General features: G+C 46.6%; 1 protein-coding gene across 3 annotated transcripts in view; it reads left to right on the top strand.

Moving 5' to 3' along the window:
• Positions 1–23,314, top strand: part of FBXW7 (F-box and WD repeat domain containing 7) — a 229,661-nt gene that overhangs the window by 33,889 nt on the left and 172,458 nt on the right. The window contains exon 1 of one of the 3 annotated variants that reach the window (XM_033059358.2): positions 19,745–19,950. The exons of 1 other annotated variant lie outside the window; for it this stretch is intronic. In XM_033059358.2, coding sequence (XP_032915249.1) covers positions 19,795–19,950 — 156 coding nt within the window. In that variant the 5' untranslated portion in view covers positions 19,745–19,794. Of the gene's footprint in view, positions 1–19,744; positions 19,951–23,314 lie in introns of those variants that run through there. One more of the 3 variants, XM_033059351.2, reaches the window with a different exon arrangement.

The raw sequence follows: 23,314 nt of genomic DNA, 5'->3' as shown, positions 1-23,314 counted from the left end.
TGTGCTTATGTTATTTGGTTCCTGAATTGTGTTCATTGTAAACTTTGCCAGCAGTAATACTGGGCAGTAAAAGCAAGGTAACTTAAAAACAAAGCTTTATTTATTTCCAAAATAATTTTTGTAAAAATAAATTTTTGATGATTTGACATATTTAATTAAAAAGGTGCAAAGATGAAGTTGCCCAGCAAAGTTGCAAGTTGTCTCTAGTTTAACTTGACAAGTAGCTTTCTTCTACAAACTTAATAACTTGACACCCTAAAATACCCTAATTTTTTCTTCACTCAGTATTCTCAGTAAAAAAGTAATGTGTTTTCTTTGTTGGTTTTTTGTTTTAATGGACTCTTCTGGGATAATCAGGATTTTGTTGGTAATTAAGTAGTTGTAGTAAGTGCTGATTAATCAGTTTTGTGGGGTTTGGTGGTTTTTTATAATTTTTGGAATTCCATTTAAAAATATTTTAATCTTTTCATGTAATGTTTTCTATTGGTCAAATATTGAGACACGTGCATTTTGAATAATTAAACAAAACTACTTTCGCTAAACTATTATGCACAGAGAGATCTGAATTGTTTTTAGCAAACTATTAGATACCAATTGTGAATTGAATTTAGAATTCCGTTCTTTAACTTAACCCTTCAGACAACACAAATTAGTAACTTGATGTACTTTTTTCCTTTTTCTTTGGGAAAGCACAAGTACATTTCCAGGGGGAAATGCATATTATGCAAATTACTCCACTTTATTCCAGAACTGAATATAATGTGAAATGTTTTCAGCTGTCCAAGTCTTTTTGAAAAAGAATGCTGCAGCTAGTGATTTAATATGATAGCCAGCCCTTAATTTTTAATGCTTGTGAAGAAAGTGCTGCTGCTTGTAGTCTTTTTGCTTTAATGGCTTTGGGAGGATGACTTGCCTACAGTACGATAAAGCTGAAGAGCATCTGTCATTGCCCTGACACAAAACAGCCTGGCTGTTTTGATGGTGGCCACTGCTTGCAGGGATGGCAAGAGGAGAACTTTTCCAGGATAGTTCAAGGACTAATCTCATTGTGAGACTGCCTGCTGGAATGGTCTTAATTGAGTGAGAGAGCTAATGATACAACAGAACACCTCTGGCTGTGTTGTGGATCAAGCTGCTTATGAAGTAGTTCCTCAACAGCTGCAGCTTACAGCCAGGCACTTTCTAGGTAAACAAGCACCAATTTGGTTTGTGCCAGAAAGCCACTTTTATAATTCAAATTCAGTTGTACAAAATATATGGATATTTGGTAACATATTTGCAGTTGTCTCTTTAACTGAAGTTGTGAAGTATATGCTGATTTGCCTGCTACTGGAGAATTATGAAATATTTAGCTGAATATAAAATTCAATAGAAAATTATTCTTATGGGAAAAATTTAAGGGAAATGCTTTCTTAAATTTGTGTGAACTTTTGAACTTTAGGAAATGCTAAAATAAAAATAAAAACTTGCCATTAAAAACTGTGAGGAGGATGGTTTGACATAGTTACGGGCATTGTTTGTACCTAGAGGTGATTATACAATGTTTTCTGCTCCTCAGTGCCACAATGTTTTGGCTAATGGGTTCAATATGTGACTGATTTACATTGCACACAAATTGCAACTTTGCATTAAAAATTTGAGTAGAAAAACTAGTGGCTAAGAATATAAACTCAGTGCAAAGCTGAGAAAATATACCTTTCAGATTCCATGGAAAGTTCCTCAAAAACTTCATCTTATCTGACATGCTCCAAAGATTCTGTTACTTAGCCAGAGAGGCTAATATTCGGTGTCTTTCATTGCAGAATCCTGGAATGTTTTGCATTGGAAGGGGCCTTAAAATTATCTAGTTCTGACTCTACCCTCTATGGGAAACCTTCCACTGGATCAGGTTGCTCAAAGCCTCATCCAGCCTCATCTTCACCATTTCCAGGGATGGGGCATCTGCAGCTTCTCTGGGCAGCCTGTGCCAGTGCCTCACAATAATTGCAATAAAGAATTTTTCTTAATATCTAATCTTAATGTATCCTTTTTCAGTTTAGAACCAGTCTTCCTTGTCTTATCTCTTCATGCCCTTATAAAAAATCCCTGTCCAGCTTTCTTATGGACTGCTTTTAGGTGCTGGAAGAATGCAATAATGCCTCCTCAGAGCCCTCATTTTTTCAGCTCTCTCAGCCTGTCCTGGTAGGAGAGGTACTTCAGCCCTCTAATCATCTTTCTGGATCTCTGCTGACTCCGTTCTAATAGGTCCTCAGTTCTGTTAAGGTGGAGACCCCAGAGCTGCATGCAGCGCTCCAGGTAATTCTCACAAGAGCAGATGTGCAGAATCTCCTCCCTTGCCCTGCAGCCCATGCTGCTTCTGATGCACCCTAGAATACAGTTGGATTTCCAGGCTGCGAGGTGCACATTGACAAGTCATGTTGAGCTTCTCCTCTATCAACACCTCCTAGTCTTTCTTCTCAGGGCTGCTCTCAATCCATCTCTGCTTAGCCTGTATTGGTTCTTGGGGTTGCCTTCACCCAGGTGTGGGACCTTGTGCTTGGCATTGTTGAACTTCATGAGGTACACATGGCCCCACCTCTCAAGCCTGTCCAGATCCCTCTGGAGTGGCAATGTATTGATCATACCACACAGGTTGGTGTTATCAGTGAACTTACTGAGGGAGCACTCCGTTCCCACTATCCAGGTCACCAACAAAGCTGTTAAATAGCACTAGTCCCAATTCCAGCTCCTCACTGAACACCACTCATCACTGGTCTACACTTAGGTTGTTGATCACAATTCTTTGAGTGAGACCATCCAGACAATTCCTCGCCCACTGAGCAGTCCACCTGTCAAATCAATGTTTCTCCAGTTTTGAGACAAGGATGTTGTGCTTTGCGCTTGTCCCTGCCCTCCCTTTAATCCTGATTGACATAAGCTCTTGATCAACTCCTCACCCATCCACAGGCAGATCTCCATGCACTCCAGCTGGCCACTAACATAAAGGGCAACACCCCTCCTTGTTTACCCTGCTTGTCCTTCCTAAAAAGCCTATGTCTTTCCATTCGAACACTCCAGTCATAGGAGCCATCCCACCACAGTTCCATGGTGCCAGTAAGATCACAACTAAATCTTTTTGTTTATTCCCTGTAGAGAAAAGACAAAGGACTCTGCATGATTCAATGTGAATCAAGCAAAAAACATTTATTGTGCCTCTAGACAATGCTTATATTTACTTCTTATCTTTGATTATACAGTCATGTATTTTTTTTATTGGTTGCTCTGCTTTGTCCATGTGTCTTTAAATTGGTAACTCTACATTGTCCATGAGGTAAGCATGTGCCTTTTTTCTTAATTTAATTAGTTGATACTATAAGTGTTACTTTACTCAGGTTGACACCCCTACGTTCTTTCAGCAACTTTCTGCTTCTTCTTGACACATCAGCTTTGTTACTCACAGAGATAACCTATTTCAGAAGGTTTGACTGCTTCATTTAATTAATGTCCATTTTCCTGTAAATATGATCCTACAATTCCCCATGCTACCTGTGTTTGCATAGAGACATTTCAGTTGGGCCCACGATGAAGCCATCTTACTGGCTGAAATGGCTGGAATTGCCTTGTGGTGCCCTTCAGGTGCTCTCTGACTGACCTCTGATCCTGCTCCAGGCTCTGGGCTTCTTTTGCTGACACTGACATCAAATTGTTATGAGTGGCATAAATTGAAGTTCCTCACCCCAGCACTGTTGGTTTAAAGTCCTCTTCCCTGGCTTGGTGAAACTATGACTGAAGACACACTTCCCTTCTCCGACAGAGGGACCACATCAGCCCTTGTTAGAACTGGGTTTCTCAAAGCAAGTCTCACAGTCCAGGTAGCTAAGCCCCTGGTGGTGGTACCAGTCCTGGAACCATTTTATGATTTTCCCGATTCAACTGGCGCTTTTGAAATCCATTTGACTGAGAGGATTGATTATAAAAATCTACCTGTGCTCCAGAGTTCCTTACTGTCACTCTCAGGGCTCTGTAATCCTTCATACTCGTCACTTCTGGTTGTATCACTGGTGTCCGTGTGAAACAACATCAGCAGACAATACCATTTGTGTGTTTTGACAGTTATTCCTAGCTAATGGAATATAGAAGTTTAATGTTTTTGTAAAACTGAAACATTGAAGGTGCATTAATTAGAAGGCTCCAAGACACATCAGTTAAAAAGCTCCAAGAAAACATGTGAGAGAACTTTTCCTGGCATCTTGTTGATTTCTGTTTTAGTCACTGAGAAATGCATTATTTGTACCCAGATTGTATCTAATTTTGTACCTAATCTAAACTAAGCCAGTTTGAAAGTTTAGTGCCTAAGAGTTTTGAGATTACTTGAAATTTTTCTGTTGTGGAATGCATGAGACACAGGATGTGCTAGCAATCCTGAGGAGTGGATGCAGCAGATCATAATAGTATTGCAGCTGTGACAGGATAGAAGAAGGAGAGTAAAACCAGGCTTGTTGTGCAGTGAGGGGCAGGAGAGGAAAGAAGAATAATATCCCTTATTAGACCAGCTGACAAAAAGGGAGGGAGTGGAATTTTCTAGTGTATGAATACTTAGGTGTAAATGGAAAATGGTAAATTGGTTACACTGATTAGTTAACTAAAGTACAGTAATTTGATGATTATAAGCCGCACCATTTTGACTAAAATTTACCTCCCAACCTGGAAGTGCGGCTTACACTCAGAAGCGGCTTATGTATGAACAAATTTAGCAAATTTCCCAACCCAGAAGTGGGAGCCCGCAGCAGCCCTGAGACGAACTGGAGCCTACCTGGCCCTGGGCAATGGGGCAGTGGCGGCGCTACCTGCCCCTAGCAAGCACGGCAGCACTGCCCAGCCCCAGCAAGCGTGGCAGCAGTGGCGCTGCCTGCCCATGGCAAGCATGGCAGCAGTGGCGCTACCCACCCCCGGCAAGCGCAGCAGCGCTACCTGCCCCCAGCAAGCGCGGCGGTGCTGCCCAAGACCGGCAAGCGCGGTGGCAGCGGTGCTGCCCACCCCCGGCTGGGCACGCCGCTCTCCTGCTTCCTGGCGGCGGCGGCTAGGCACCCCACTCTCCCGCTTCCCGGCGACACCGACCAGGCACCCCACTCTCCCGCTTCCTGACCGCAGCAGCCGGGCACACTGCTCCCCTGCTTCCCAGCGGCAGCAGCAAGCAGGGCCGGGGCCGCTCCCTGGCAGCGACTTCGAGCGGAGCCGAGCCAGTAAACCCTGTGATTATGCGATTCTGTTACTAATTGGCAACTTTGTGAAAGGTGCATGCGGATCCTCGCTGCGAACGAAAGTGCGGCTAATAATCCGGTACGGCTTATATATGGACAAAGAACGACAAGTTGCCGACACCCAGATGTGCAGCTTGTAATCATGAAATTACTGTATTTAGTTTACTTGAAGTTCATTTAGTTAGGTTATGGCAGACAAGAAAAACAGCATGAGCAAACTGTGACTTCACCTTGAATGCCTCTTTAAGCACTCTATTTACCGTGCTACAACAAATGAAATGGGGTTTGGTTTGAGACTACACAAATGAATGCTAATTGACTATGTCCTAAATTGTCTTGGTGTCATTGTCACATTCTCACCCACTGCCAACTAAAAGAGGAAAGAAGTGAATCCCCAAGCAATTACAATAAAACATTAACTGGTCTAACAAGATCCAGTGGTATTCTGTAGGTTTTATGTTCTTCAATATCATGTTTAAGAAACTGAACTGGGAATGAGTTGTCTGGGGTGCATGGTACAAAGCATATCCCAGCACCGTGTCTTGATCTTGCTCTAGGGAGAAAGTTATTCCTGAAGTTTGTAAACCAATTAGTCACAAATTCTAAACATGACTTGCAAATTGGATATTCTGGGACCAAAGATTTTCAGAACTTTAGAGAAATTGAATACTTTGGCTTAATTAAAAGAATACAAACTGTTAAAAGGCATGTAATCAGATGTGAATTTTGCAAGATTGTTGTATTTCTGCTTTCAGTTAATAATTGTAAGTTATTAAACCTTTCATGACTTTGAATAGCTTGCTTCATCTGCTCTAGCTGCTTACTGCGAAGTGGTTGCAGGAATGCGTATATGTAAAACCAGGCCTCCCACAGGGGACCTCACTACTTACCTGGTCTTTCACATCTTGATAGTAAATAAATAATTTTAACATACAAGAAAATAACCTTAAAACCAAAGAACTGGTTGTAATTTAGAAGTAAAATCTGATTTTAGATTATAAATATGGAATGAAATCTGTTTAGGATGTTACATTGATAGTTGATCATTCTGTATCACTAAGGTGCTTACTCTCAGTCACTTCTTCCCCTGTAATGGTGGGTCCAGTTGCTGCTCTAATGCAATGGCAACTGTGGACAATTAAATGCCTGGAGTGCTTTAGATAGCACATCCAGCTCAAGCTTCCTCTGAGTAAGGTTTGGAATGTTTATTGCTGCGACTTCACAGTTTTTGAGTTTTCTTCTCCCTGAAAGCTGTCTGCAGCATGTCAAACCTGTTAGCAACTATTTCTCCTATACTCTGGTCACAGGAAAAGGAAGAAAAACTACAGCCAGTGTTAGCTGTCTGTATCTTGTCCTACCTGCAAGCAATGTATCCTTCCTTTTCTATCTGCTCTTTACTAATATAGTAGGTAAATACAGTAATTTCACGATTACAAGCCACACGGACTATAAGCCGCATCTCCGGGTGTTGGCAAACATTTCGTTCTTTGTCCATACACAAGCCGCACCCAATTATAAGCCACTCTGTCGTTCGCAGTGAGGACCCGCGTGCAACAAAGTTGCCAAATAGTAACAGAATCGCGGGATGGTGGGGTTTACGGGCTCGGCTTAGGCCATGAGGGCTTGGGGCTGCCGATGGGGCCAGGTGGCCCAGCTCGGCGTTGCTGCTCGACAGGGCCGCTTGGGGCCAGCTGCCGCCGCCACCAGGCTCACTCGCCCCGGCCCAGCGCTGCCACCGTGGTGGCAAGGGGGCAGGGTGCCCACCGGCAGTCGCGGCAGTGGTGGGAGGCGGTGATGGTGCCCGCTGGCACCCATGGCAGTGGCAGGTGGGGACGGAAGCCCCCTGCCTCCCCCCGAACCACAGGGCCAGCAGGAGGGAGCCCCCCACCTCCCCCCGAGCCGTGGGGCCAGCAGGACAGAGCCCCCCGCCTCCCCCGGGCTGCGCTGCCTGAAGGAGGGAACTCCCCCACCTCCCTGGGCTGCGCTGCCTGAAGGAGGGAGCCCCCACCTCCCCCCAGGCCACAGGGCCAGCAGTAGGGAGCCCCCCATCTCTCCCCTGGGCTGCGCTGCCTGAAGGAGGGAGCTTCCCTGCCTTCCCCCCGCCCCCGCCCCCCCCCCACCTTCCCACGCTGCCTGCACGAAGCCTGACTCCACCCGCGGTGCAACAGAGTAACCAATTTGTAACAATCAGGTAAAGCCGGGTTTTACTGGAAGGTTACTCGACTTGGCACCTTGGTTTGCACTTCCGGGGTTGGAAATGTCAGAAAATTATTCACATATTAGCCGCTCCTGAGTGTAAGCCGCATTTCCAGTGTGGGAGCAAAATTTCAGTCAAAACGGTGTGGCTTGTAATCGTGAAATTACTGTAACTTAGTCCTTAGCTTCCTTACTTTACCCAAGTGCCCTAAGCATAGAAAGCAGTTATATTGACAAGGAAGTGAGGAACAGAGCAACAAGTTATTTCATCAGTGGAGTATATGACATCCATGTATTTGGTCATGTTTGATTTCCTGTGGTAAACCTGCTGTGTCAAACAACAATATCCCCGACTTCCTTCTCTGGCTGTATTTTACCTTCCATGTCACCATCCCCCTCTGTATTGTGTCGTGAAGTCATGTGCAGCATAGCACACTGATCTATGTTGACCATTTTGTGAAGTGTGGCCTTACTTTTATTTTTTCCCCTGTGTTTTTTATCCAAATCCAAATTTTCGTATTTTCCCCTGTCTAACTAAATGAACAATTACACCTGTCTATTCCCCTGTGTAAGGGAGGAAGAGGAGTTTGAAACAAGGATTCAATGACTCTGTAACCTCGCATAAGCAACAAGGCTTCTAAGATTGAAACTAGTGTTAGGTTACAGTTTTTAGGCAGTGATACTGAAATAAATTCTGCTGATTAGCTTCTGACTTTTGACTTCTAGGAGCATCTGTGCAGTGATCTAGATTTCAGAACTGTTGCAGAATAAAATTAATTGTTTCAATAACATCTAAAATGCTTGTGCAATCTACACAGATTCTTGTGCCCGCACAAGACCAGGGGTGACGTGTGGATGGAAATAGAGGAGAATTAAGTATGTTTTTGAAGCTAGTATAAATGGTTCTGCTGCCAATGCCTGTCAGCCTGCAGCAGCCTCAGGTGAACTTCCCTGCCAGGAGCACTGACCCTGGACTGCTCTACTTCAATAAAATTCAAGATATAACTAGTGGAAGTTGTTCATGCCCCTGTGCTGGTGTGTGTTTAATTACCGTCATTAGGGATGGAGATTTCTTCAGTTTTGTGTTCTGGCACACACTTAAGGCTTGTACTGAAGCATTGGTACAGTTGTTTTTGCTTGTGTTGTCTAGGTTAAGCTCATGCATGATAACACCTTGATTTTTCTGTGTAGAAAATAGATGGCATGACATACAGAGTAGGGAGAAGTTAATTGTCCTTTTTCTTGGGACCTGCAAATAAACTGATAAATAGACTTGATAGTTTAGGAAAGATTAACTATTTCCTCAGAGCTTTTTTGAATCACTCTCTGCTTTTGGCACAGATGAAAGTGAATGTATATTAAGAGATTCAGTATATAGCAGTCTGTCTTGGTTTGAAATACAGGTGTCCTCTAGGAAATGTAGAGACTTCTCCTGGATTGGAGAATGTAAGCTCTCTCCCTCTGATTCTTGAGATTTTGAAATTTTAAGGTGCTCTCAGGGAAAGATATGGGGATAGGAAAAACAGTTCTTTGCTAGTATGTATAACAAGGCAAGCGAAACAGCAACGATGGAATTAATAACAAACAGAACCAGGAACCTAGTAATACTCCTCTAGGCCGCAGGCATTTTCCCCATCGCAGCCATCAGGGAGCGCTGGTGGCTCCCGTGGACAGGGCAGGTGCGATGATCCCCCCGTGACTGCAGGGGGCCCTGTGGCGCAAGCTCGGGCAGCACGCAGTAATGGCGGCTGTGTCTGAGACCGGAAGGGATGGAAAAGAGAGGCTTTGCTTCACGAACCCTGGGGCAGTGTCGGTCCCGGTGTTCCAGCAGGACACTCAGAAACAGCAAGCTGAAATGGCAGGGCATCCTTGCAGGGCGGGGAGTGCAGAGTCCAGCAGCAGAAGAAGAGGCAGCTCCCAGCTGGGTTATGGCGGTGGTAGCGGCAACTGTTCTCATTTAAAGCTGAGATTGAGTGAGAAAGCAACTGCTCCCACTCTCCTTTTACCTGCTTCTACTCTTGGGCTCTTGGGTGTCTCTGTTCCTCGAGAGAAACTCCCAAAAATCAGAGGAGTTCCATGCCCTTCCCCCCCCCGCTTCCCCCCCGTCTTTCCCTGTCTCAAGTACTTAGCTGTCAGTGCTTCTTAGCAGCTACATGGGAAAAATTCCACAGGTAACAAGGAAAAGAAAACCCAACTTTCAACACAGTAATCAATATGGAATGTCCTTGTAGGTTGTTCCTTGCTATTCAACCCCAGTTTAAGAATGGGTATACTATGTATTTTTGTGAAAAAATTCTGCACTGGGGCTAAATGTATGCATATCTATTTGTTTGTTAGGAAGAGGCTGATGAAAGAGTGTAATTTCTGCTTGAGTTAGATTGTACTTTGTATTTTTATCTATTTCACTTTTAGAGATGAAGTTCATTTTGTTAAAATGTGGAGTATTCTCTAGGAAGTACAGTTTGTTAAATGCCCATCTTCTCTGACTGATAACTTCGGATTACCTTAAATTTCTTTTTAGCTGGAGGACACAATTCCCCTTCTAGGATTACCAGATGGATGATCTCATATGAAAAAAGGAAGCAGGCATAGTGCTTTTTTCTCTCTTGCATCAACATCAGTTAATGTTTTCTGCTGTTACATGCAGCCCACTTCTCCTGTGGAGAAGGCTGACAAGAGCATAGAACATAATTGCTTTGTGATGAACTTGAATCTAAAGTAAAAATAGTTTTTAAACTTTCATAACCTACTGGTGTTAAGCTAGCATTTTGCCATGTGATTCACTCATCCAGATTGTATTAACTGTAGCACCATTCAAGCTAAGTGATTTTAACTCCCAAACCAAGTTGTGAATTCTGTTATTCTTAAGCCCACTAGAAAAGGCATTCAGAAATCGACCACTGGATCTTCTGCTGCTCTCTCAGGAGACATCCTCACAAACCCCAGACTGATTGTCCTCATTAGACTGTACTCACTGTATGAGCGAAGCCTTTTATTGTCTCACATAGCTGGAAGATGGTAGAAAGGACTTCTTCATGTTTTAGCAGATGCTGGTAATTGCTGGAGGGGTGTGATTATTTTTACTTAGGTTTTCAGACCAGATGAACGGGTAAATATAAATCCTCTGGAAAGCAAAGTTGGGGAAGTAAGCTAGAGAGGCAAGACATGGGGCTGGAGGAATCACTTAGTCACAGTCAAAGAAATGTTTATGATGTTGTGGGTTTGTTTTGGTTTTGGGTTTTGTGTTTTTCTCTTGCTTGTTTCCTTTCCTGCCTGCAATAAAGGCAACTGAACACATGGAGTGAGAAAGACCTTGTTAAAAAACTTGTCATCAACAAAGGAGATCAAGTGTGAAATGGGGGCCTTAGAAGGTGCAGCCAGTGCTTGTCCTTCATAAGCTTGTACAAATTGCAGTTTTGGAACAGAGTTGTCTTCTTCAATGCTTTTATTTGGTTGTTTTGGGGTTTTTTTTTGGTGATTTGTCTTGTGCAAGAGTGGAAAGTATGAGCCTGAGTTTAACTACCCATTCATCTCTCCCCACCCCAAAAAGAAGGAAGGAAGGGGCCTTGAGAAAAGCTGATGAAGCTGAAAAACACCACTTCTGTTTCACTTAGGTGAAATTGGACATGCCTTCTTATATCTTTCCCATAACTACTTTGAAATCTGTCTGTAGCAGGGACAATGTACTTGTCTGTTGTGATGGTGTTTTTTAAATTTCTGTTTTGTTTCATTATCTCTTAAATGAGAACTCAAATACCCAAAAACCGTTTTCAGATCTTTAAGTTGCAGTCTTGAAAGCTCAGCAGATGATGCAATTTTAAAAGCAATTTGCCGCTTCTCTCAATGTAGAATTTCAAAGTTTTTATTACCAGGAGTAAACCTTCAATTAGAAGCTATTTTATCTTTTAACTATATACCTATTATACTGGTGTATGAAAGGAGGCTTCGTTCTTTTATATGTACCAATAGAGCAGCTTTTAGATTACAAGAAAGAATCTATCATAGAGTTTATAGAGCTACAAGTTCTTCTATTATCTTAATTACAGTAATATCACGACCATAAGGTGCACCGGACAGTAAGGCGCACCCCCCCCGGGACTTGGCAAAATTCGCAACTTTGTAGATCATATAAGGCGCACTGGACTATAAGGCGCACTTTTTTTTTACCGCGAAGATCCGTACCACGCACAACAAAGTAACAAATTAGTAACGGAAACCTGTGATCGTGGAGTTTACTGGCAGGTGCACAATTTGGAAACATTTTTCACAGATCGGCATAGTCTTTCAAAGGCAGCCCCAGGCGCCCTCCCCGTGCAGTGGGCCCTGGCACTCCCGCCCGCCCCCGGTACTGGCAGGCGCGGCTTGGCGCAGTCGTGGGGCCGCCTCCCCCTTGCAGCTCCGTGCTGCTGCGATGCTGTTGCCCCTCGTGGCTCCACGGAGCTGCCGTACTGTTCCCTTGCTCAGCTCGGCGCTCCTGCCATGCTGTTCCCTCCCTCCCTCGCTCGGCTCGGCACTCCTGCTGTGCCGTTCCCCCTCACGGCTCCTTTGTACCGTCATGCTGTTCCCCCTCGCGGCTCCGCAGAGCCGGCCTGCTACCTGTCCTCGCTCGGCTCGGCAGCGCGGCTGCCCTGCCACCCGTCCCTCGCTCGGCTTGGTGTCGCTGCCACTTCTCACCCCTTCCCCGGGGTCGGCGGCAGCGCCGCCGCTTCTCGCCCCTTTCTGGCGGCTGCATGGGCTGCACCGCTGCCGCTTTCCCACAGCCGCAGAGACTGTGCTGCCACCGCCGCCACTTTCCCACAGCCACAGGGACTGTGTCGCTGCTTTCCTGCAACCGGTGGTGCTTTGCTCCCCTCGCACCCGGCTGCGCTTTGCTCCCCTGGCTCCCAGCAGTGCTTTGCTCTCCCCGCGGCTGGTGGCACCCGGCGGCGCTTTGCTCCCTCCACAGCTGGCGGTGCCCGGCGGCTCTTTGCTCCCCCCCACGACCAGCGGCTCTTCACTCCCCCCGCGGCCGGTGGCTTCTTGTTCCCCCCGTGCTGGGGTTGGGGCTGGTGCTGGCTCTCTCCCTCCCAGCTCCTGTTGGCCGTGGCTGCCCATTCCCGCCCCTCCTTGCAACTCGACGCTCCCATGGCACTGCCCTCCCCTTGCGGCTCACTCTTCCGGGGTGGCAAATGTCACAACTTTGTGCATCACATAAGGCACACCAGACTATAAGATGCACTTCCGGGTTCGGACCAAAATTTTAGTCAAAAGGGTGCGCCTTATAGTCGTCAAATTACTGTAGATTTGTAAATCTTAATTCAGATTGCTGTCATCTCCCTTTCAAGAAGCCTACATTCTGATTTTGTGGTAATTTTTTGCTATGCACAAGCAAATATATTCTGACTGTATTAAAAGCTAGGTATGTATTGAAAAGAACTTTTTAAAAAGAAAAAATTTAAGCAACAATTTGACCATAACTTTGAGAAAATCCATTCATTTGAAGGAGGAATATAGCCAACCCTTTTCTTGGCCAGGTATTGAAAAGGAGGTTTCTGTGCATGTTGGATTTATTTTCCAAGGCAACTAGACTTTCAGCAGACAGAACAGGGGAGCTGGCCATGTTGTGTGGCAAACTCCAGGGTCTCTGATGCTTCCAACTATCTTTTGGAGAATTGCCTTAGAACTCATTCAGCTGTTGTGAAAAGTATCTTCCATCCTACTAAACCCATTGAAGTTTCAGCTTCCCTTGCATTCTCTTGCGTTTTTCTAAATATGTAACAAATAAACCTGCTGGCTTTTTTCAGTTTGACTATTTTACTATGTGTCAGGTGTGTTGTATGTTGAGACCTTTGCAATAAGTTTAGACATTTAAATTTTACAATGTCTTGTATATAGTATAGTGATTTTATCCTAATTGCTTATTACCAATCACAGGCTACTTTCCGCCAGTTCAGAGTTGCATTTGTTTGGATATTTGTTCTCTAACTGTATTTCATAATTTTTATATTTTTTCTATATGTGTATCTATTCTGCACATTTTTATTAGTTGGTACTTGCACTTTCCATAGTGTACTGTCTTTTCCACTCTACATCCAAGTGATATTTCATTGGTGCTTAAGAGTGTGTCTGGCTGCTTGACTATTGAGATTTTGCATACAAGAGAGCAATGGCCTTAGTTTGGCATAAAACCAAGTCTCCTTTGCATTTTTTAAAAAAGAGAAACTGTCTGTAGCTTGTGATGAAGACTATTGCAAGAAAGATTTGTTAGCATCATAAATGCTAACATTTATTAAATTTATTTAATAACTTGGTTTTTTAATAATTTATTTATAAAATCTATTAAATAAACCATTTATTATGGTTTATTTAATACCATAAACAACCCTACTCTGTTTTGAAACTTGGACTTGACCAAGTTTGTGGAAATCATGAGAGCTAAGGTAATGAAAATTGCTGGTATTCTTAAAGGTGACCACAGTTCTGAGGATGTTGAGTTCATGACCCTATCCTGTCAATGCATATTATGGAAAGCATCATACCTTTATTACAGTAATTTCATGACTATAAGGTTCACCCTTTTGACTAAAATGATCCCCTGAACCTGGAAGTGTGCCTTATATTCCGGTGTGCCTTATATAATGGACAAAGTTGCAAAATTTGCCAAACCGGAAGTGTGAGCCACAATGTGGGGGTGGTGCCGCGGGAGCACCGAGTTGCAAGGCGGGGCGGGAGCGGGTGGCCGCAGCCGGCAGGAGCTGCGCGGGGAGGGAGGGAGGGAGCCAGCGCTGGCCCTGGCCTTTGCTGCTGCGCGGGGAGGGAGAGACCTGCCGCCGGCCCCGACCCAGACGTGGGGGGAAGAAGAAACCGGGGTGGCACTGGCCCTGGCCCGGGCGCAGGGGGAACAAGAAGCTGAGCTGCGCCAGCCAGCGCTGGGTAGGAGTGCCTGGACCCGTGGCGGCTATGACCACCAGGCAGGGGAAGCCGGGACCTACGACCGCGTGGTGGTAGCCAGGAGCCGCGAACCGCGCCAGCTGGTGCTGGGGGCGGGTGGGAGTGCAGGGGTCCGCGGCACGGGGAGGGCACCTGAGGCTGCGTTTAAAGGCTACAACAATCTGTGAAAAATGTTTGCAAATTGAGTACCTGCCAGTAATTCGTTACTTTGTTGCACGCGGCACAGCTCCTTGCTGCAAAAAAAAAGTGCGAGCCGTGAGCTGAGCCACGAGGGGGTGCAGCGCCACGGGAGTGCCGAGCCGCGAGGGGGGACAGCGCCGACCAGCCCCTGGCCAGCAACAGCCACACAGGGAGAGAGGGAGCTGCCAACCCCCGGCCAGCAGCAGCTGCACAGGGAGAGAGGGAGCGGGCAGTGCCGCACCGCCCCGAGCCACAGGTGGTCCCGAGCCGTGGCCACTCCGAACCCTGCCTCACCCACCAGGGGTGGGCAGGAGTGCCAGGTCCCACGCATGGGGAGGGCGCTTGGGGCTGCGTTTAAAGACTATGCCAATCTGTGAAAAATGTTTGCAAATTGAGCACCTGCCAGTAAACTCCACGATCGTGGGATTCTGTTACTAATTAGTTACTTTGTTGCACGTGGCATGGACCTTCGCGGCAAAAAAAAAGTGCGCTTTATAGTGAGATGCACCTTATATAATGTACAAAGTTGCGAAATTTGCCAACTCCCGGAGATGCACCTTAAGGTCGTGAAATTACTGTACAGTAGTTTCACGAATACAAGCCGCACGGAGTATAAGCCGCACTTCCGGTGCCTCGACAATGTTGCTGTCTTTGTCAATAGATAAGCCGCACCCCGAATATTAGCCGCACTTTCGTTCGTCGCGAGAATCCGTGCGCAGCTTTCACAAATTGGCCAATTAGTAACAGGATCGCGGCATAGCGGGGTTTACTGGCTCGGGGCGGGGCCAGGCAGGCTCGACCTGCTCATGGTTGCCGACGGGGCCGGGTGGCCCAGCTCAGCGCCACGGCTCGGCGGGGCTGGCTGGGTGGTGCTGCCGCCGCCGCTGGGCTCGCTGGCCCCCCTCTCCCGTCAGCACCGCCCCGCTGCCGCGTTCGCTCGCCCAGCCGGCAGGGCTGCCGCCGCCGCTGCCCGGCTCACCGGCCGCCCCGCGCCGCGTTTGCTCGCCCGGCCGGCAGGGCTACCGCCGCCGCCAGGCTCGCCGGCCGCCCCGCGCCGCGTTCGCTCGCCCAGCCGGCGGGGCTGCTGCCGCCGCCGGGCTCGCTGGCCCCCCTTTCCCGTCAGCACCGCCCCGCTGCCGCGTTCGCTCACCCGGCCGGCAGGGCTCCCGCCGCCACCGCCGGGCTCGCTGGCCCCCCTCTCTCGTCAGCACTGCCCCGCTGCCGCGTTCGCTCGCCCGGCCAGCAGGGCTGCCGCCGCCGCTGCCGGGCTCGCCGGCCGCGCCGCGTTTGCTCACCCGGCCGGCAGGGCTGCCGCCACCGCCGCCGGGCTCGCCGGCCACCCCGCGCCGCGTTCGCTTGCCCGGCCGGCAGGGCTGCCGCCGCCGCCGGGCTCGCTGGCCCCCCTCTCCCGTCAGCACCGCCCCACTGCCGCATTCGCTCGCCCGGCCGGCAGGGCTGCCGCTGCCGCCACCGGGCTCGCCGGCCGCGCCGCGTTCGCTCGCCTGGCCGGGAGGGCTGCCGCCGCCGCCGGGCTCGCTGGCCCCCCTCTCCCGTCGGCACCGCCCCGCTACCGTGTTCGCTCGCCCGGCCGGCAAGGCTGCCGCCGCCGCCAGGCTCGCCGGCCGCCCCCTCCTGTCTGCACCGCCGCCGCGTTTCCTCGCCCTGGCCGGCAATGCAGGCCCCCGCACCGCCGGGCTCCCCCACGCTGCTGGCCCCGATTCTGCTGGGCTTCCCCCGCTGCCAGGCAACCCCACCCGTCGGCCTTCCTGCTTCTGCCATGCTCCCCTGCACTGCTAGCCCCAGTTCTCCCGGGCTTCCCCGCCCTGCTGGCCCGGGCTCTGCCGCCCGCCCCCCGCACTGCTGGCCCCGCCTCTGCCAGGCTTTCCCACCTCTGCCGGGGCCGGCCGGGCTCCAGCTTGGCTTGGGGCTGCCGCGGGCTCTCACTTCCGTGTTGGCAGCTTTTAGAATTTTGTTCATGTATTAGCCGCCCCGGAATATTGGCCGCACTTCCGGGTTTCCACCAAAATTTTGGTCAAATTGGTGCGGCTTGTATTCGTGAAATTACTGTACTTTAGTTGGAAACAGGGATGTAAGAAAAAGACTCATAGCAAGCAATTTTAATTTCAGGTGAATCATAGGGTGTAAGTTTTCTTTTTGTCTCTGGTAGTTGTTTTACCAGGACCTGAGAGTGCTAATATTGATCAGCCATCTCTCAGGAGCTTACATTAGCCAGCAGAGAAAGACTGAAGGCCTTACTTACATTCCACAAGAATCTTTATTTCATGCGAAGGGTGGTCAAGCAGGATTCTCTCAGACAAAGGGTAGGCAGTCATCTTTATAGGTTCAAGGGGGATTGAAACTACAGCCAATAAAAAGTTTATACAAAAAACAGCATCCAATCTATGTCAAAAGTTCTAAAGGTGAACTGACCAATTACATAAACTCATTTCTAACCAATTATCTTCCAAGATGTTAAGAGAGTGATCAAATTCTTAAGGAATTTGGCTCAGCCTTGGTATCTAGGAGACCTTATCTATTATAGTAAGTTCCAGGGGCCAGAGGAAGATGGCTTTGGAGGAATTGTATCATCCACAATAGGGAATAAAGTTTTATTGAAAGTTCTGTTGATCAGGCACAAGAAAAATAAAATAAACAAATATAGTGGTAATAGCAATGTAAAATTTAAAAGCAAATCTGTCTTCATGTTTTAAGTGGCACTATAGGATGTTTTAGATGAGGGGAAAAAAGTTTGTTCTTCCATTAGCTATGTCACTATGAGTAGGACTTCAGTTCCGCTGAACTTCTGCTGTCTATAGATATAGATATAACCACCAACCCTCATCCCCCTGCCTCAGTAAAATTACTTCAATATTCTTAAAAATATTAATTTATGTTGCAGATACTTTTTTTCTATGAAACCATGGCTATCAGTCACTGGCTCTATCTGCATGCACTAGAGGATCAACAGTGCATTAAAGAAGCTGACTTGAAGGGGGAAAGGATTCATAAATAATAAATAGCAGGCTACACTGCTGATGCTTCATCTCTACACAAAGTAACACAAATTCTAGTGAATTCTTGCACTTCCTCACCCTATTAGGCTTGAAACCATTATCCAAATATTGATGCTTTCATTTAGTCTGTTTCTTGTTAAAAATTGTGTAAGAATTGACTTGTAGTCTACTGAGACCAGGATTTGAATCAAGGGGATGTGGGGATTGCTTTCAATGTTTTCTTAGTCCTATAAACAACAGATGCTTTTGTAAAGGGATTTTTGTGATATGCAAGACATGTGAAATGTTGAGCATTGGAACATGATCCTTGCACTCTAAATCTGTGTATTAATTTTTTTAATTCACTCTCTCTGCTTCTACATCCTGCACATTGCTGACAAGCATGCATCAGCAATAAGACTTTCTTCAGTAATGTGTCTGAGCTATCCCTGCAATGTGGATTATGAGAGCTACAGCTGCTTTTTTTGGAAGTTGGTTCCTTAAGATATTTAAGTAATTTCACCAGATATTACTTTAAAATGTTCTAGATAATGTGTTTTTTCAATGAATAGCCATATAGAATCAACACAGGAAGAGCAAAGTCCTTGGCAATGCTGGCTCAATTTTATCTGCAGATGTGGATTTCAAATTCTCTGCAGCAGACAGTACCTCCAGCAGGCAAGTAAAAGGTTACTACATTATTTTGCTTGTTTGCTTCTGTAGTATTTATGGAAGGGGATTTTTTTTATCATTCAATTTGTTGTGCAATAGGAACATAAATATTAATATAAAAAGGGCAGAGCAAGGTGAAGGGAGTTCAGCTTTAAACCAAAGAAAGGGAGGGAGGAAGAGAGAGAGAATAAAGGGGAGAGGAGAGTGCAGGAGAGAAATTAGGGTTTCAATGCATTGTGAGCAAGTGTTTTTTCAGCTGCTTTCACATCACTTGTATTTTTCTTAACCTTTTACTTAAAAGGGTTGAACAAGCACTGATAGCTCTGTAAATGTAAGTGACAATTATTTCAAGTCAGATTATCCCGCAGTCAAGTTAAGCAGTTGTGTTAGTGTGACACCTTCTACTTTCAGGAATAGTATTGCATACCATACTATCTTAAATCAATTAAAATGAGCTTTTTACAATATTATTTGCATTTTTTTCCCATGAAAAAGCAAAAGTATATAGTTACTGCATCATTATCCCTTGTAAACAAGACAATGTTTCCATCAGTAAGTTATTTTGTGTGTTAAATTAGGGGGTATCCAATGTTGTATTTTGGGCAGAGTATACTTCTTTTTAAAGGTTAGGAGACCTGTTTATATCTCACTGCTCATTTGAATTAGTTTACATTTTTTGTTTTTCTCAGAGCAAAGAGCTCCTTGAAGACTTTGTTAAAGCTGCTTACACGATCTGCCTATCTGCCTCTAACTTGCATTGAGATTTGGTTGTGGTATCTTTGGACATTCTACTACAAATCCTTTCATTCTTCTTTCTTCCTGGGTTCAAATTTGTGTTGACTTTTCCTGATGTTGTTCTCACTCTCCTAGCATTGTAGCAGCCTTTTTTATTTCAGGATCTCATAGACCTGGATAATATTTTTCTCATGCATTCTGACTTTCCAAGAAGACTTTTTCACCATTTCCCAGACACTTCAGGTAGTCAGTCTGAGAGTGCAGCAGTCAAATGCCATCATTCCCCTGTGTAATTTAAAGGTCCTTTTCCAGCAGAGGCCTTTCAGCAGGTTGGCAGCCCCAAAGATGTGCAGGCAAGCAGGCACCTGCAGTGTGTCATGTCAGGTTCATGGTTGAGCGTGTGGGGCTGTGCGGGGTGGGGCATGCAGCTCTGAGCTGGCACACCTTCCTCTGGCCATGGCCAAGGCTGGATAGGCTGTGCTGCCGGGGAGGGCAAAACAGATTGGAAGTGAGAACAGTCATTGAAGGAGTAGACAGCAAGCAGTTTTGAGAGATTGCCATCCCTGAACTTGCTCCTCTGTTGGACAGCTGTCTGTCAAAAAGATGGAGCACCTTACTTTGCAAAGAGGAGTGGAGGGAAAAATGCACCTGTTTTTTAAATGCAAGGTATTACTTGCTGACGAGACTGACTGACTTTTTTTTTTGCAAAACATTCTTCTTTTTTTTTCTCTTTTATTTTCTTCCCTCTCTGTTTAACAGTCAGGGAGCTGCAGAATGAGGCAGCTGGCCAATTTTGGGTGTTTATGGGACAATACTGGTCCTAATTTCTTTAGGAATAAACTTGTCTGATGAGCAAGTCAATGTGTGGCTGTGGCTGCAGCATTATTTCTTTTTTAACGAAGAGGCTGGGCTGTTCGACCTGCTACTCCAATCTTCTGTCTTGCAGTCATACATCAGAGCAGTTGCAGAGAGTATCCATTGAATGTCTCAATCAACCAAAGAAGGTAATTATATTTTTAATTTTAACTATACCATTAAAATGATGCTGTATCATTTGGATTTGCATGATGAAAAGACAAATTTTAGATCTTTTTGACAATTTTCTTGACCTTGAGTAGCTATGCAATATCATTTTGCCATTATCAGCTTGTGTAGCAATAGAAATGTGCTGCAGTAATTGATTTTGTAATAGGATCAGGTGATTTACTGGATACACTGACAACCACTTGCTTGCTTTTTCTGAAATGTGGAGCACTCTAATGGATGTTTTGATTGCGGCCTTGAGTTGCTCTGAAACTGCTAGATGCTCAAAATGCAACATCTTATTTGTCAGCCTATCCCCTTTCCTGATGGCCAGTTAGAATACAAGAGCACATATGCTTTATACATTCTCTGAGAGTTTCATCAGTGCTAAATGTAGTCTGAATTTGTGCCTAGAGGAGAATATAGAACAGCTCTTTATGATTTGCTATTAAATGTTGGGGATTTTTTTCTGATAATATGCTTAAAACAGGCTACAATTAGAAAATGAACCAAACTGAACTGAACAAAACCCATTCAATATCAGAATAAGGATTTTACTGAAGAAAAAGCCGTTAGGAGTTGTGATTGAGTAAACTAAATCAATCTTTTTGAATCAATCTGTTTTAGGCTGATGAAATGCTGTTAAACTTTAAGAGCTTTTAAGATACATAGCACATCATTCCCCTGCAGATTAATTGGAGTGTGCTACAGTGATTATTGGTAGTTTGTATCTAGTTATTTTCACTTTCGAAAAAGTAGTTTATCCATTATCATGAAAGAATAAACGTGTCCTGTTGAATTCACTGTTATTTGCTGTATCATATAATAACAAAAACTTCAATACAAAAAAAACCCATTGTGATATTAAATGGCTTTTCATTGTTGATGTGCCCATTTTGGAGTGAAAACTGATAGGGAAAATATTACATCAGGAAGTAGAAAAGTCTCACAGGATTCTCAAAGTAAGAAATGGTCAAAACATAACTTCAGTAGGCTGAAGTATAGAGAATGACACTTGCTTTGGCTGGAGGACATCAGTGTGCAGTGTACAATACGAGGTAGAATAACTAGGATCAAACATGTGACAATTTCCACCTGATTGTCTATATAGTGATTTCAGTGGCCTGAAGGAAATCAAGGTGGCTGGATTAGAAATTGTTAAACCTGATTATAGTTAAACTAAACTAGAGAGCTCCTTCAGCCAATTCTCATTTGATAAAAGACAGTGAGCAGGAAACATATGATTTATACCAATTGATTTAAATTTTGTTTTCCATTTATATCTCAATGAAAGTAACTAAAAGAAAATTTATTCTCACTCATTTGTCTTATTTCATCTACTTATTTATAAGAAGAATATACTACTATTCCCATGCTTGCTCCTGTTGTGTATGATTTGACATTCACATTCTTCATGGCAATTTGATCTGTGGTTTTTTTATGTTTGTTTTGGTTTGGTTTTTTATAGATTGTGAAATGAGCGTGAGTCCTTTTGCAGAAATAAGTTTCTATCTCACCAGCTTACACGTGTAATTCCTATCCTTACACACCCAGATTCCTATTTCCCCAGAGTACAAGATGTTTTTTCAATCTGAAAGAACTGGTCATTGTGTTGGAATAGCAGAAGGAACCCAAGCATGCTTTTTGAACCTGAAAAGGAGTAGTGTTCAAAGGTGTTGATGGTGTTAGGGGTAGCACTTCACTGAGCTCGGGTTGCAGGATCTACTTAGTAATTTTTTAATGATTTTACAGTAATTTCACGAATACAAACCGCACCAATTTGACCAAAATTTTGGTGGAAACCCGGAAGTGTGGCCAATATTCCGGGGCGGCTAATACATTGTCCCGGTTTAAAGGGACAGTATTACCAGGAAAAGGGAATTCAGGAACTCGCAGGCACAGAAAAGGTATAGGTTGGGAATAACAGTTCTTTACTGAAATATTTATAAGACAAACAAAAACAGCATCAGCTATACGAAAGAAAAAAAAACAGTAACAGAACAGAATGGAATTCAGCCCCAGTCCCTTTTTCAGTCACCGATGGCTCTCCGATGGACCAGGGCGGGCGGCTTCTTAGTCGCGGCTGCTGCAGGGGCAGGGGAGGGGGCCAGGTGGCCTCACGCCCCAGGTGGAAGAAAAGGGTGAGGAAGGAAACTCTGCTCACCGTGAGCGTCCCAGTTCCCAGTTGTTCAGAGGAAGCAGAAAGCTTTAGCAGTCCAAATCCAAGAAGCCTGATCCCAACAGGAGAAAAAGAACCTCTCTCCTCGAGTTCGGCCGGCGAGCTGTAGAGTTCTCCTACCCCCAGTGTCCTCTTATTTGCCGAAAACAAAAGCAGGACTCCACCTTTCCCTAATGGGCCATCATTGCTTCAGCTAGTCATTTGTCTCCAGCTCTTAACGGCTAATAGGAGAGCCATCCCGGCTAGCTTAACATAATAATGGGAAAAAAATTCTAAACCTCGCCAACCCACAACATACATGAACAAAATTCTAAAAGCTGCCAACACGGAAGTGAGAGCCCGCGGCAGCCCCAAGCCAAGCTGGAGCCCGGCCAGCCCCGGCAGAGGTGGGAAAGCCTGGCAGAGGCGGGGCCAGCAGTGTGGGGGGCAGGCGGCAGAGCCTGAGCCAGCAGGGCGGGGCAGGGGGGGCGGCAGAGCCCGGGCCAGCAGGGCGGGGGAGCCCGGGAGAACTGGGGCTAGCAGTGCAGGGGAGCATGGCAGAAGCATGAAGGCCGACGGGTGGGGCTGCCTGGCAGCGGGGGAAACCCAGCAGAATCGGGGCCAGCAGCATGGGGGAGCCTGGCGGTGCGGGGGCCTGCAGTGCCGGCCAGGGCGAGGAAACGCGGCAGCGGTGCAGACGGGAGGGGGCGGCCGGCGAGCCTGGCGGCGGCGGCAGCCCTGCCGGCCGGGCGAGCGAACGCGGCGCAGGGCGGCCGGCGAGCCCGGTGGTGGCGGCAGCCCTGCCGGCAGGGCTAGCAAACGCGGCGCGGGGTGGCCGGCGAGCCTGGCGGCGGCGGCGGCAGCCCTGCCGGCTGGGCGAGCGAACGCGGCAGCGGGGCGGTGCTGACGGGAGAGGGGGGCCAGCGAGCCCGGCGGCGGCGGCAGCCCTGCTGGCAGGGCTAACAAACGCGGCGCGGGGCGGCCGGCGAGCCTGGCGGCGGCAGCGGCAGCCCTGCCGGCTGGACGAGCGAACGCGGCAGCGGGGCGGTGCTGACGGGAGAGGGGGGCCAGCGAGCCTGGCGGCGGCGCCGGCAGCCCTGCCGACCGTTGAGCGAACGCGGCGCGGGGCGGCCGGTGAGCCTGGCGGCGGCGGCGGCAGCCCTGCCAGCCGGGCGAGCGAACGCGGC

This window comes from Catharus ustulatus, chromosome 5, assembly GCF_009819885.2.
Source record: "Catharus ustulatus isolate bCatUst1 chromosome 5, bCatUst1.pri.v2, whole genome shotgun sequence".
Classification (NCBI taxonomy): domain Eukaryota; kingdom Metazoa; phylum Chordata; class Aves; order Passeriformes; family Turdidae; genus Catharus; species Catharus ustulatus.
This window is presented reverse-complemented; position numbering and strand designations above follow the sequence as displayed.